Source organism: Bufo gargarizans, chromosome 2 (genome assembly GCF_014858855.1).
Source record: "Bufo gargarizans isolate SCDJY-AF-19 chromosome 2, ASM1485885v1, whole genome shotgun sequence".
NCBI lineage: Eukaryota > Metazoa > Chordata > Amphibia > Anura > Bufonidae > Bufo > Bufo gargarizans.
The window spans coordinates 197,057,144-197,072,582 of NC_058081.1; the positions used below are offsets into that span (position 1 = coordinate 197,057,144).

Sequence of the window (15,439 nt, forward strand, 5' to 3'; positions counted from 1 at the left end):
TATGACATATTTTGAGTTGTTTCACACTTTTTTGTTATGTATATAATTCCACATGTGTTAATTCATAGTTTTGATGCCTTCAGTGTGAATCTACAATTTTCATATTTTTACAAAGATCACAGCAGATAAGTGAGATATTCTTTGTGTTTTTCTTTTTATTTTGTTTCAAAATAAAGTATAGTGACATACGGCAGTACGTGTGTAAATGTTTTCGCCTATGCAAAGTCTTCCTCAGACACTGTGCCGCAGTGTGATGTGGATATGGTGAAAAGAGAGTGATGGTTATGCCAATAGAAACGGAGCTGTGCTCCAATGTCACTATATGCCGTATGTCACTATACTTTATTTTGAAACAAAATAAAACGAAAAACACAAAGAATATCTCACTTATCTGCTGTGATCTTTGTAAAAATATTACCTGGGGTGGGAACCCTATGCACAGCAGCAACCGACTGTTTGCGAAACTAATTTTTGTATAAAATTGCCTTCTACAATTTTCATAGTCATAAAAAATAAAGAAAACTCTGTGAACGAGAAGGTGTGTCCAAACCTTTGGTCTGTACTGTACATGTGAATGGGGTTTCTGAACCCTATGCATGCTACTATTCGCATTTAGGCAGTCATTTAAAGGCTTGTTCTAACACATCCATCTCGATGATTGGATAGTATTAAGACACTTGTAAGGGTAAGATTAGACATGGTGGCAGATAGATGGTTGAGATAGGACCATGATGCACAAAACAGCATGGCCATTAACAATTAGCAACTGATTAATAATCAATTTATAATAATCTATAGAGCAGGCCCCATAGAAATTAATGGGGCTGCATGTGCAATTTTCATGCATGGTTGCTAGGGATGAGAAACCCCGGACCCCATTAAAGTCTATTCACTGTACTATTTTCCCTTATAACATTGTTATAAGGGAAAATAATAGCATTCTTAATACAGAATGCTTAGTTAAATGTGTCTTGAGGGGTTAAAAAATAAAAATAATCTATAGAACAAGCTGTAGCTTACATGGTCTGCAGATACTGGCTGCATGACGGCTGCTCCTCAAGTTCCCGCCAGCCATAAAATTTTGTCCTACCATAATTGAAAAAATCCGCTGATTGACTAGGATGGGATCATGTACTTAGCAGTCCAAAAACTTGAGAGATGGAGATGTTTAGGGAGTACAGTACGCCTATGTGAACCAATAAAAAAAGAACTTGACACTATGAGAATGCTATCCAATCTACAGGCAGCATGTAATAGAGCAGGAGGAGCTGAGCAGATTGATATATCATTTGTGGGAAAACATTTAAAGGAGTTTTCAGGAGGTTTATACTGATGACCTATCCTCAGGATAGGTCACCAGTATCTGATCAGTGGGGGCACCACACCCGGGACTTCCAACGATTAACTGTTTGAGAAGGCAGTCTCTCAGTTGCGCCGTGGCCTTCTCCAGCTTTTCCTAGGCAATGTGATGTCACGTTTATCAGTTACATGGCCTAGGCGCAGCTCACCCCCATGAGGGTGATACGAAGCACATCTGCTATACAATGTACAGCGCTGTTCTTGGTGAGTGAGAGAAGGTCGTGGCATTACTGCGAGCGTCGCTACCTTCTTAAACAGCTGGGGTTCGGGGTGTCGGACTCCCACCGTTTAGATACTAATGACCTAACCAGAGGTCATTAGTATCTAAGGGGAAAACCCCTTTAAGTAAAACTTGTAATTTATTGATATCTACTTTTTCTAATCTTCGGAGTCCAGTGGGTGATTTCACTCAATGATCGCCAGACTTTCTTGTATAAGCATGGACACACACATAGTTGTCAATCATTGATCAGGACTGCTCACTGGACTGGGAATAGAAAGAATAAATGTCAATAAATGGCTGCTCTGAAAATTGTAGCTGGCAGCTAGGATTGCTAATTCAGTGTGACAGGCTCCCTTTAAATAGGATGGATCCTCTTTAAAGGCAACATTTGTAATATTTGTTAATCAGCCAAATTTTTCTCTTTGAAGTAAAGGTTGTTTTGTTTTTTTAGCTTATTACTATTCTCTGTATTGTCCAGACATATGGTAGCCATAATTCCTGCTGACCGTTGCGTTGTACTCTCTATAAAATCTTCAGTGAAGAGCCTTCCGTGTCTCCTAGGAATTCAGTATAAAGATCCTTGTGGCAAAGCACTTATCACAGTCAGGGGGCAATAAGTTGGGGGCAGGTGTACTAATCCTGTATAGCAAGGGTGGGAATCGGTTGGTTCTCTCCAGATCTCCTAAAACGGTTGCTAAAACAAAAGCTGGTTCCCAGAACCAGGGAGAAGAGGAATCCAGATCTGATCCTCAATCCTGCAGTCAACTGTAGCCATGTTCTTAGGATATGGATGCAGTTGAGCATGACAGTGACACACATGGGTACAAAGGACCCCTTCTGAACTCCCTGCTTTACCGTTTAGTGCTTTCAGTGTGACACAGGCATGGCACCTGCACCATTCGGCAGGGGCTTGGCCAGAATAGTCCTGACCTGCATTTCAAGAAGACAACACAGGAACAGGGGCACAATATGTAGCAAAAATTGTCAGAGGGCGCTATATCTGGCAGAAATGTTGCCAGGGGCACAATATTTGACAGAAATAGGCCCCTTTTACACAGGAGAGTTTTCCGCTCGGGTGCATTGCACCCGCACTGATTTCGGACCCATTCACTTCAATGGGGCTGTGCAGATGAGCAGTGATTTTCACGCATTACTTGTGCAATGTGTGAAAATTGCAGCATGTTCTATATTCTGCATCTTTCACGCAACGCAGGCCCCATAGAAATTAATGGGGCTGCATGTGCAATTTTCATGCATGGTTGCTAGGGATGAGAAACCCCGGACCCCATTAAAGTCTATTCAATTAAAGTCTATTCACTGTACTATTTTCCCTTATAACATTGTTATAAGGGAAAATAATAGCATTCTTAATACAGAATGCTTAGTTAAATGTGTCTTGAGGGGTTAAAAAATAAAAATAATTAACTCACCTCATCCACTTGATCGCGCAGCCGGCATCGTCTTCTTTCTTCTTCTTTCAGGACCTGCAAAAGGACCTTTGATGATGTAATCATGCTCACGACGCGGTGAGTGCGGTGACGCCAGCGCAGGTCTTTCTTAATGAAGATAGAAGATCCTTCATTCAACAGGACCTGCCCTGACGTCACCACGCTCACCACGTTGTGAGAGCAATTAGGTCATCAAAGGTCATTTTGCAGGTCCTGAAGGAAGAAGAAAGAAGACGATGCCAGATGCGTGATCAAGTGGATGAGGTGAGTTAATTATTTTTATTTTTTAACCCCCTCAAGGCACATTTTACTTAGCATTCTGTATTAAGAATGCTATTATTTTCCCTTATAACAATATTATAATGGAAAATAATAAAATCTACACAACACCGAACCCAAACCCGAACTTCAGTGAAGAAGTTTGGGTCTGGGTACCACATTCAGATTTTTATCACGTGCGTGCAAAATGCATTGCACTCGCGAGGAAAAAACTGAACAACGCAACGCAATCGCAGTCAAAACTAATTGAAATTGCGTGCACACTCGCGCAGGTTTCCCGCAATGCACCCGGGACTCCCGTGTGAAAGAGGCCTATCTCTGAGACTTTCAGAGAGTGATATGTGTGATACTGTACGTGGCATGTTTTTCAATAGGGTAGGCTGTGGCAGTAATACTGTATATGACAATATATTGATATAGCGGTAATTATATTCAGGGGGCACAGTGTGTGGCACGGTGAGGAGTTTGTGCTAATATAGGAGTAGGAAACCGCAGCAAGCCAGCAAACATTGTTATATGAACACATCTGGAAGAAAACTCTGCAGCGATGAGTTATGTTCAGATGTCATTATGATGGTCTGGTCCAGATGGAGAAGGAAAGGGAAGTGGATGACTCCGATCAGAGGAGACATCACTTGTGAGTGACTAAAGGTAAATGTATTCCTCCTCTGACTGCGTCTCATCAATGCTGAATTTCTTTGTGCATATTTTTTGTAGTTCCCGTATTATTATATAGCAAATATGGAATACTGGAATACTTATATTTATTCTTTAAAGGGCATCTGTTGGCAAATTTGTCCCTATGAAACTGGCTGACCTGTTACATGTGCACTTGGCAGCTGAAGGCGTCTGTGTTGGTTCCATGTTCATATGTGCCTGCGTTGCTGAGAAAAATTATGCTTTAATATATTCAAATGAGCCTCTAGGAGCAATGGGGGCGAAGTTATTACTCCTAGAGTCTCTGCTCTCTCTGCAACTGCCACATACTCTGCACTTTGATTGACAGGGCCAGGCAGTGAAAACATAATGCTTGGCTATGTCAATCAAAGTAGAGAGGGCGCAGAAGTTTCAGAGAGAGCCAAGCCTCTAGATGTAACGGTAACGCCCCTGTTGCCTCAATTGCATATATAACTATTTCATTTTTCTCACCAATGTGGGAACATATGAACATGGGACCAACACAGATGCCTTTAGCTGCCAAGCAGGTTAGCCAGTGTTATAGGTACAAATCTGCTGACAGATGCCCTTTAAGCTAGGCATAATTCTACACAGCACGCTACACCTAGGGGTGGGCGATATCAAAAATATTAAACAATAACGATATTTATTAAGAAATTTATTGCGATAACGTATGAATACCTATTTAAAAGAAGAAAAAACACAAGGTGGCATTATACTGTATAGGGCAGCCAGAAGGAGACACTATACTGTATGGGGCAGCCTCAGGGAGACGTTATACTGTATGGGGGCAGCCACAAGGAGACATTATACTGTATGGGGGAAGCCACAAGGAGACTTTATACTGTATGGGGGGCCACAAGGAGACATTATACTGTATGTGGGCAGCCACAAGGAGACTTTATACTGTATGGGGGGCCACAAGGAGACTTTATACTGTATGGGGGGCCACAAGGAGACGTTATACTGTATGGTGGCAGCAACAAGGAGACACTATACTGTATGGGGCAGCCACAAGGAGACATTATACTGTATGGGGGCAGCCACAAGGAGACATTATACTGTATTTGGCAGCCACAAGGAGACATTATACTGTATGGGGGCAGCCACAAGGAGACGTTATACTGTATGGGGCAGCCGCAAGGAGACATTATACTGTATGGGGGAAGCCACAAGGAGATGTTATACTGTATGGGGGCAGCCACAAGGAGACGTTATACTGTATTTGGCAGCCACAAGGAGACATTATACTGTATGGGGGCAGCCACAAGGAGACGTTACACTGTATGGGGGCAGCCACAAGGTGACATTATACTGTATGGGGACAGCCACAAGGAGACGTTATACTGTATTTGGCAGCCACAAGGACACGTTATACTGTATGGGGGCAGCCACAAGGTGACATTATACTGTATGGGACAGCCACAAGGAGACATTATTCTGTATGGGGGGCAGCCACAAGGAGATTTTATACTGTATGGGGACAGGGGCAGCCACAAGGAGATGTTATACTGTGTGGGGCAGCCACAAGTAGAGGTTATACTGTATGGGGCAGCCACAAGGAGACGTTACACTGTATGGAGGCAGCCACAAGGTGACATTATACTGTGTGGGGCAGCCACAAGTAGACATCATACTGTATGGGGGCCACAAGATGACATTATACTGTATAGGGCAGCCACAAGGTGACATTATACTGTGTGGGGGCCACAAGGTGACATTATATTGTATAGGGGCAGCCACAAGGAGATGTTATACTGTATGGGGGCCACAAGCAGACGTTATACTGTATGGGGGCCACAAGGAGGCGTTATACTGTATGGGGCAGCCACAAGCAGACGTTATACTGTATGGGGGCAGCCACAAGGAGACATTATACTGTATAGGGCAGCCACAAGGTGACATTATACTGTGTGGGGGCCACAAGGAGACATTATATTGTATAGGGGCAGCCACAAGGAGATGTTATACTGTATGGGGGCCACAAGCAGACGTTATACTGTATGGGGGCCACAAGGAGGCGTTATACTGTATGGGGCAGCCACAAGCAGACGTTATACTGTATGGGGGCAGCCACAAGGAGACATTATACTGTATAGGGGCAGCCACAAGGAGATGTTATACTGTATGGGGGCCACAAGCAGATGTTATACTGTATGGGGGCCACAAGGAGACGTTATACTGTATGGGGACAGCCACAAGGAGACGTTATACTGTATAGGGGCAGCCACAAGGAGGCGTTATACTGTATGGGGAAGCCACAAGGAGACGTTATACTGTATGGGGGCAGCCGCAAGGAGACATTATACTGTATGGGGCAGCCACAAGGAGACATTATACTGTATAGGGGCAGCCACAAGGAGATGTTATACTGTATGGGGGCCACAAGCAGATGTTATACTGTATGGGGGCCACATAGAGACATTATACTGTATGGGGGCCACAAGGAGACGTTACACTGTATGGGGCCAGCCACAAGGAGACGTTATATTGTATGAGGCAGCCACAAGGAGACGCTATACTGTGTGGGGCAGCCACAGGGTGACATTATACTGTATGGGGGCAGCCACAAGGAGACATTATACTGTATGAGCAAGTTTCGACCCCCCCCCCCCCACCTCAATATAATAATGTAATGTTGCTCATGTATGGAGGACTCATTATTCCCTAATGCCTGCTATTATAGATCAGTGTGCAGACTGCAGCTTGCAGGCAGGAAGGAAGGACCAGGCCACAGGGCCGCAGAAGACAGACAGAGGACCTTTATGTATGACACCCGGTCCAGTTCTATTCTATGTTTAACCTCTCATCTCTCACTTCTCGCAGGCCAAACTCTGTGTGTGGGAGAGACTTTTCCCGCCTGGCTGTTGTGCTCGCCTCTGCTGTTATCCGATTCCGATGCTGTTGGGCGGAGACATGAATATGGGGATCTAGGAGGAGCCGGGGCGGCCGCTGCGGGTAGTAATGTGGTTGTGAGTACTGTTATGCAGGATGGGCACCGATTTAGAAGCTGTCAGCGCACGTGACTGCTTCTATGACCTCACAAAATACTGCGGTTATTAGGAAACAGCGATATCGCCATAACGTTGTTTTTTAATACCACGGTATACCGCTGACACCGGTTTACCGCTCAACCCTAGCTACACCCCACACACTCATCTTTGTCAGCCAGGTACGGAACCTGATGTTAAAAATTGTAATCCCATTCCTGCTGTAAAAGGGGTAAACTTAGGCAGGCTGTCCAGATATGTACCAATTCATCGCAGTGGCTCAGGCTGGACGATATATTTGGTTTGTCTAACTTTATACCAACTATTGGTTGGCTTGCTTTAAGACAGAACTTTGATGCAATTTTGGCACTAAATGTTGCATATTGGGCCATGGCCCTTTCCTGTGAATCCATTCCATGCCCTTTTCAGCCTAGGCGCAGATTCTTAAAACTCAGATGTGCCAAACTGCACCACAATTTGGCACAATTTACAGTCTCAGAGCACATGCACTTTTACAAACTATATAGCCACCCTCTTAATAATATGCAGGATGAATGGGTTAAGCATCATATTTTTCCTTTTGCCACGAGAAGACAAGCGTTCTCTGAAAGCTGGAGTTGATTTATACATTATTTATAGGAATAATTAAACTTGCAGGCTTATTTTTCCCACTATGCATGGCACATCCCTTCAACTCTTCTTTCTAGACTGGAAAGACATATCTGAAACAACAGAGAGGAGTGAATGTACTTCTACACCAGAGGATGGCACAAAGCTCTCCTTATCTAATTGGTGCTATATATATATATATATATATATATATATATGACAATCCCTAAACCGCAGATGGTCTTTACAAATTACCCACACATTACAATGTCGCTACTCATTTAGCTACAGACATGCAGCTTTTTAGGAGTATGCCAATAGTGTCAAAATCATCTTTTTTTAATGAGCTGCATCAAAGAGAAAGCAATTTGCATCAAAAAGAGTGCATGTGAGTCACAGGTATACTAAGTGAAATGTGGGAGTATATTTGATTAAAACATTGTTTCAAAGGCTAATGTAAGTGGTATATGCTGGCATTGCTGCACCACGCTACCCACGTACTTATGTAATAATATTATACAAACTATTCCACCTCCTTATACTACTGTGTACAGGGGAGAGGGCAACGAACAGCAGCAGCAACAACAGGCAAATGGTCCCAACCTATTGGGCCTACAGGATGCTCTATTTTAGTACAGCATTTATTCATGTAGACATACTTTTACTATGAAAAATCATGTATCATGTTTCTATATACGAGGGTACAGCCACATGGTCAGGTTTCTGCATGCAGTTTTGGGAACCAAAACCTGGAGAGAATATGAAAAAGAGGAGAGGCAGTATCTGTCCTTTATAAGTTCTCTCCTCTCATTTCTTTCAAGAAAAGCTCAACATGAACACTGAATAGGACAGCTACCATAAATGCGATGACAACCTTCAAAACATACATGTACAATATAGCCAGTATCAAAATATAAAAGAAACAAGTGAACGGGACTCTCACCTTTATATCAGATGCCCTAATGACAAAATGAGAGCGTGCCACCTATGCTTTCTACTTTATGACCCTTCAAGGCCATTTTGAATCAAAAGAGGTCATATGACACACTCCTGGGTCCATGACATCTTAGAGCCCCATATGTAAGTAGACAGGAGTGCTTCTTCTGTCTGACTGATTGATTGAAGGATCATTTAGTGTGTTCAATCACATTAGTTCAGCTTACGGAGGAGAAATGTAAAAGGAGCCAGTCCCGTTGAGAGGCTCTTTGAACTGACTAGAGACAAAAAGATGTTATGTAAAGTACTTCCATGCTCCAGAAGTTCTTGGCTTAAGTTGGCCATACACATACATAGATTAATGTTGCAAAACATGTCAATTTTGTTACAACAACCTAACTATATAATGTGTATGGGGGGGGGGGGGTCTCCTTACTCTCCCGTAAAAGCAGATGTCAGATAAGGATTGGGAAGTTAGATTTCAACAGGCTCAATCCTTGTGTTCTCATGGAGATAAACCACCACTAGAAGTCTCTGATACTGGTTTCCTCCCCTCTTCCTACTGAGAATGCAGTAGGCCAAGCTGACCATACTTCTGCATGCTGGGGACTGGGAGAGATAGCGGTAGGATGTACAATAAATAAAAATATGAAAAGCATGGCGTGCATTTTTATTGAGCCCCCTGTACTCTGATACCCCTAAATACAATCCAGTGTGATCAATTGCTTTCAGAAGTCCCCTAATTAGTAAACAGAGTCCATCTGTGTGTAATTTACTCTCAGGATAACTACAGCTGTTCTGTGAAGGCCTCAGAGGTTTGTTAAAGAACATTAGTGATTAAACAGCATCATGAAAACTGAGGAACACACCAGCCAGGTCAGCGATAAAGTTGTGGAGAAGGGTAAAGCAGGGTTCGTTTTTTTTTTTTATATTCCAAGCTCTGAACATCTCAGAGAGCACTGTTACAATCCATCATCCGAAAATGGAACGAGTATGGCACAACTGCAAACCTACAAAGACATGGCTGCCCACCTACACTGACAGCCCAGACAAGGAGAGCAATAATTAGAGAAGTAGCCAAGGAGCCCATGGTCTCTCTGGAGGAGCTGCAGAGATCCACAGCTCAGGTAGGAGAATGTGTCCATAGGATAGCTATTAGTCATGTACTCCACAAATCTGGCCTTTATGGAAGAGTGGCAAGAAGAAAGCAATTTTTGAAAGTAAGTCATAAGAAGTCCCATTTGAAGTTTGCGAAAATCCCTGTAGGGGACACAGCAAACATGTGGAAGAATGTGCTCTGGTCAGATGAGACCTAAGAAATTTTTTTGGGCCTAAATGCAAAAACTCTATGTGTGGCAGAAAACTAACACTGCACATTACTATGAACACACAATCCCCACCGTGAAACATGGCGGTGGAAGCATCATCCTGTGGGGATGCTTTTTTTCAGCAGCGACAGGGGAGCTGGTCAGAGTTGATAAGAAGATGAATGCAGCTAAATACAGGGCAATCCTGGAGGTAAACCTGCTATAGAGCTATGATGGAATGGTTTAGCTCAAAGCATACTCATGTGTTAGAATGACCCAGTCAAAGTCCAGACCTAAATCCCTAGAAAATTGTTGTCCACAGAAGCTCTCCATTTAATCTGACTTGAGTTATTTCACAAAGAAGAATGGGCAAACGTTTCAGCCTCCAGATGTGAAAAGCTGGTGGAGACATACCCCAAAAGACTTGGAGCTGTAACTGCAGCGAAAGGTGGCCCTTTGACTCATGTATGCAACACTTTTCAGAATTTTATTTATAGAAAAATTGGAAAACCACTTCGCACATACTTGACAGTTTATGTTGGTCTATCACATAAAATCCCAATAAAATATATTTGAGTTTGTGGATGTAACGTGAAAAAATGTGGAAAAGTTTTAATACTTTTTTAAGGCACCATATACAGTATGTATGCCTTTCAGTTAAAAACAAAACAAATAAAGACACCTTTATATGGCCCGATGGAGCAAATGATTGTCAGACCTGCTCATCAATAGAGGAGACCACTACATTTATATGCAGTGATCTCCTCCTCAGTATGGACAGATCGTTAATGCCATCACTCGTCCCCATACAGAACTATTGTTTGCTGGCGGCAGAGGCTGTGTAGGCGGCACGATCTGCTGCCGGCAAACAATGATTTAGACATCCTTGTACAGATAGGCCCAGATTTACTAATCCTGTAGATGGTGTAAGCTAAGACCAGCTGTCTAGACCTGCACCAGGTTTATCACAGGGGCTAAGGCTGGATGATAAATCTGGTGCAGGGATAGACACTGACTCTTTACCACTTATTGGTTGGATTACTTTTTTTTAAACAGTTTTTTATGCCAAAATTTTGGTGCATAGGCCCATCCCGTTTCCCAAAAAGTCCCACCCACTTTTTGCTAAATCTTGCCCCTTGTCACACATGTCAGAAAAAAGTGTAGAAACTATAGACGCGCCAAATTGCGCCATTTTGATTCACTTTTTCCGACAGATTTTTGGTACAGACACATTAGCAATTTTTCGTACAGACACATTAGGTTAATATGAAGTAATGTGGTGCCACACACAGCTTCTCATTGAGTGCATATAGCTCCGTAATAGAGAGCCACATGGACTCTATTGTCGCTGCTTGCCTCAGCGCACAAGGCACTGCACGTGCCTAATGCCTACTTCATACACATGTTATATATTTTGTGCAACAGGTAAGAATTAGGATTGCAAGGAAATTGTTTAAATTGGAGAGCTGTATAATCCTGCAGTTTGGCCAGACACATGAGTGGACACATTTAATGACATCTGGTCATTCAGCATCTCCGATTATAATAATTATTCTTATCCGTATTATTATTATAATATTCTATGACTGCATCACTAATACATTATACAACATTGGATTGCAGGATATAGTAGTCCAAGGAAAACTGCATGGGAAACCCAACAGGTGCGGAGAGTGGTCATTTTGTCAACATATCGGACAAATTATAAGGCTTCATCAGTCATATAACTACACCTAAAGGGTTATTCCCATCTGAGACAATGGGGGCATATAGCTAGGATATGCCCCAATTTTATGATAGGTGCGGGTCCTATGCACCTATGCCGAGAACGGAGCGGGGAGAGTGGTGACCAGTGCTTGGCTATTTTCGGCGGCCCCACAGAAATGAATTGAGGGCCGCTGGGTATGCACCCTCCACCACCTTTCTCCCCTCTGTTCCCAGTGTGGGCGCAGGTCCCAGAGATGGGACTTGCACCTATCAGACAATGGGGGCATGTCCTAGTGATATGTCTGTGATAGGGAAACCCCTTTAATAGATAGGTAGGTAGTACTGGTACTGACCACACAGATCAGGTATAATGGAAAGATCTGCACCTGTTCTGTGTTTCCGATCCGCACCTAGTTTTGGCTCATAATAACGGATGGAAATAACTGACCAAATAACTGAAGTGTGAACTCAGCCTAAGTAGAATAGAATCCTATTTCATTTTTGTAGATGCGGATTGCTATGTATTATCAGATGTGTACGTTACGTCCATAGTGAGCTTCTTCGAATTCATGTTTTGTCTTCTTCTTTTGGTGCTTCCTCAGTCCATCGTTTGTGCTCATCAGACAGGGAACTGAACAGAACTACACCTCACATGGTGTAAAAGTGTATTTGAAGAGCACACATGAAAAGGGCATACATGAGGCAAAAATCCTAAATGAAAAATGACAGAAATTTCTGTATATGCTTGTCCTTGGCATGTCCATGTCTTTTCAGCTCCTGCCTCACCTGAGGCCTGTGTCTGTTCACTGCAAATGAACGGCGCGGAGCCAGACAGTAAAATTAAGGAATCAGCAGATTTTATTTTAAGGAGCAATGAAGATGTGCCTCCCTCATATTTAATATTTTACAGCAACTTTTGAGACAATTCTGATGCATGCACTGCCATAGTGTCCCTGTAATGTGTCTGGCATACATTTTTAGGGAGTAATGAAAATACTGCCAACATACGGCGAATGTGAAACACGTCGATGCATAAGAGGGTATTAAGAGTGGTGTGTGTAATGTGTGCAGAGTGGGTCCAATGTATATACGGTAGGTCCCACTGAGGCGAGAAAGGTCATACATACAGTTCTCACACTGGGGCCTGATGACAGAGTACATATTTGGATCACAACCAGCATCCTGGCTGGACCTTTAGGCCAGGACCATCACGTAGGACCGGTGGCACTAATGCTGCACAATATCTCTGGCTTTTTGGTTCTTGTGACAGGACAACCTACAGTTCTTTCCTTGTATCCTTAGCTGGGATTTTAGGCTGTGTATGTAGCAGGCCTTGTCACCATCTTAAACCTACATTTTAGGCAGCACATCAAAGTAAAGGACACAAGGTTATAACCTCTCATGTATGTGAGGAGTCATTATCATTATGGCCAACGGTCTTCCAAATTACTTAGAATTGTCTTCACATTGTCTTAAGAACATCTTAAAGGGTCACTCAAACCCTAGCCTTTGGTGGTGACAGTTAATATACAATAGCACTTAAAGGGGTTATCCAGCTTTTCTTTTGACTTTTTTCAACCTTTGTACCTGTGGAAAAACCATGCTCCTCTGCTTCCAGCTACCTGTCTATAAACCTCCAGATGGACAGGGTCACATGCTCTGCTGCAGCCAATGACTAGCTCATGTCCGCAAGTGGCATGTGACCCAGCAGTTACATGATCTCTTAGGACATATCAACGCTGAGGCCAGTCATTGGTTGCAGCAGCGCATGTGACCACATCTGTCCCATGCAGGAGCTGGACTGCTGGAGCGGCTGGGAACAGGTATGTTTTTTCCACAGATACAGCAGACTGGGGTTGAAATTTTTAAAAAAAAAGCCTAAAAGCCTAGCAACCAGTGAATGGAGCTAGGGAGCTGGCATGGAACAGGTAGGTTTTTTTTCCCCACAGGTACAGCGGACGGTTTAAAAAAAAAGCATGGCAACCCCTTTAATGAAAAACAGTTTAGGCCTCTGAGTGACTTCTAACAGCTGAGTTTGAGTCCTCCTGAAACACAAAAAATATCAAAGTATGCGACAATATCTACTTTCACAAAGCTGCTCATTCTTCCCAGTGCTCTGCGCCGATATCACGTGTAATATTTAGCCCAAATAAAAGCTATTCCAATGGGAAATATGTCATGTACAATGCTTCCAACACTTTCCAAATTTACAAGTTATTAAAAAAAAAACCACTTTTTGAATCCCGTTTAACATTCTACAATGAAGAAAAACAGCGCCTTGTACTTGATTATCACGCACTCACAGAACGGTGGGATCAGTCCCTCAGCCAAATGTGGATATAGTTTACATATGACACCTGAAGAGATTTACGTTGCCATATTTGATTTTGTCCCGGCACGAAATGTACTACACACCTATCTATCCTGAATAATCTCCTTGAATAACACTACATATAATTATCATATAAATGTAATTACATATTACATAACCCACTGCGCTTACTACTTAAAACACAGTCAAGCCTTCTCGCACTACTATAATAAAATGCACCATTGCCATCAAAGCCACACAGGGTTAACCCTTAATCCTTTATGGAGGAAAAAATAATAATATTAATGAAACCCCCCCCCCCCCCCCCCCAAAAAAAAAAAAAAGAACAGCGAGCCACACAGAGATAATACCGATGTGCATTAACCCTTCAAATGCTAACTGAAAGTACAGGCTTTCTTGCGCCCTCTGGAATCTGCGGGGTCAGCCTTTTTTAATTCATAAGATAGCACCCATAGCCTCCCATAGGTTGTCAAATTGTCCAGTGTTTAAAGGGTTACTGACATTCATTAGCTGGCGGTAAGAACGGAAAGTAGTTGCACTGTACCTGACCCCCATGCAGCTTTGTACTGACTTTAGCGTGGGGAAAGGCGATGTGATGGAGCAGGGGAAGAGGAATCAGGAGGAGTGGTACCCAGGTCAAACCAAACCCCTGCTAACATTATTGCATCTGTCAGTGGAAATCATTGCAATTCAAACTTTTCTGTACTTTCTGCAAATGCCGCACCTACTAAAATGAATGCTACCGAACGCAGGGCTGCATGATGGCTTCAGAGCTGAAGAGGTTAATTAACACCCCTCCTTCCCACAAAAAAAAGCTGTCAAAGTTTTCCAAGGCTGCTCTGCTGTCTCCTATCCCTGCTTCTATCTCCCTCCATGAATGTGGAATGAAAACCCCAGATTGCCTCTGCCACATCTCGCTGTCCCCCCCCCCACCATCGAAGCCCACACTGGTTTGGAGATGGTACCTCTGTTGGTGGTGGTTATAGGGTAGCTGTGTCTTCCTGCAGCTCCTGTATGATCCCCTCTTCTTGCAGGTTCCTGGGGGTCTCTGGGCTGGGGGGCTGGCTTGCTGATTTCTGTTTCCAAAGCCGGATCAGGGCTTGCAGGAGAACAAGGATCCATTATTCCCCCCAAAAGAATGATGTAGTAGGGTCTTGAGGATCAGGATCCCCCCCAATGTTAGATATTGCTGGGAGGAGGCTCATAGACTCCCTCTGTCTCTGTGTCAATGCAACTCTATGGTAAGGAAAGGAAGGAGGGAGAGAGACACAGGGAAAAGAGTGTGAGATAAGAGCAGTTACCACATGTGGCCACTGACAGCGCTGGAGGGAAGCGAAGAGAAGTGCTGGGATTGATTATGGAAGAACACATGTATACACAGACAGTTTAAATGTCTGCGCACCAAGACAGTGCATGTCACAGACGCCTAATGCACAGGAACATGCTGATGAGGACTCCTTATGAGCCGCAGCTCTGCCACCGAAAACAAAAAAAGTTCTTGAGTTTTTGCTTTCTATCAAGTAAATAGAAATTGGTATTTTACATAAGTGATCATTGGAAATGTGTTTTCC

The 15,439-nt window shown here is 43.2% G+C and overlaps 1 protein-coding gene across 1 annotated transcript in view; it reads right to left on the reverse strand.

The window, feature by feature from the left end:
* Positions 1 to 15,087, reverse strand: part of RORA (RAR related orphan receptor A) — a 503,282-nt gene extending 488,195 nt beyond the window's left edge. Inside the window, exon 1 of the mRNA XM_044279864.1 lies at positions 14,834 to 15,087. Within this exon, the coding sequence (XP_044135799.1) occupies positions 14,834 to 14,990 (157 nt within the window). The 5' untranslated portion in view covers positions 14,991 to 15,087. The remainder of the gene's footprint in view (positions 1 to 14,833) is intronic.
* Positions 15,088 to 15,439: the final 352 nt, after the last annotated feature.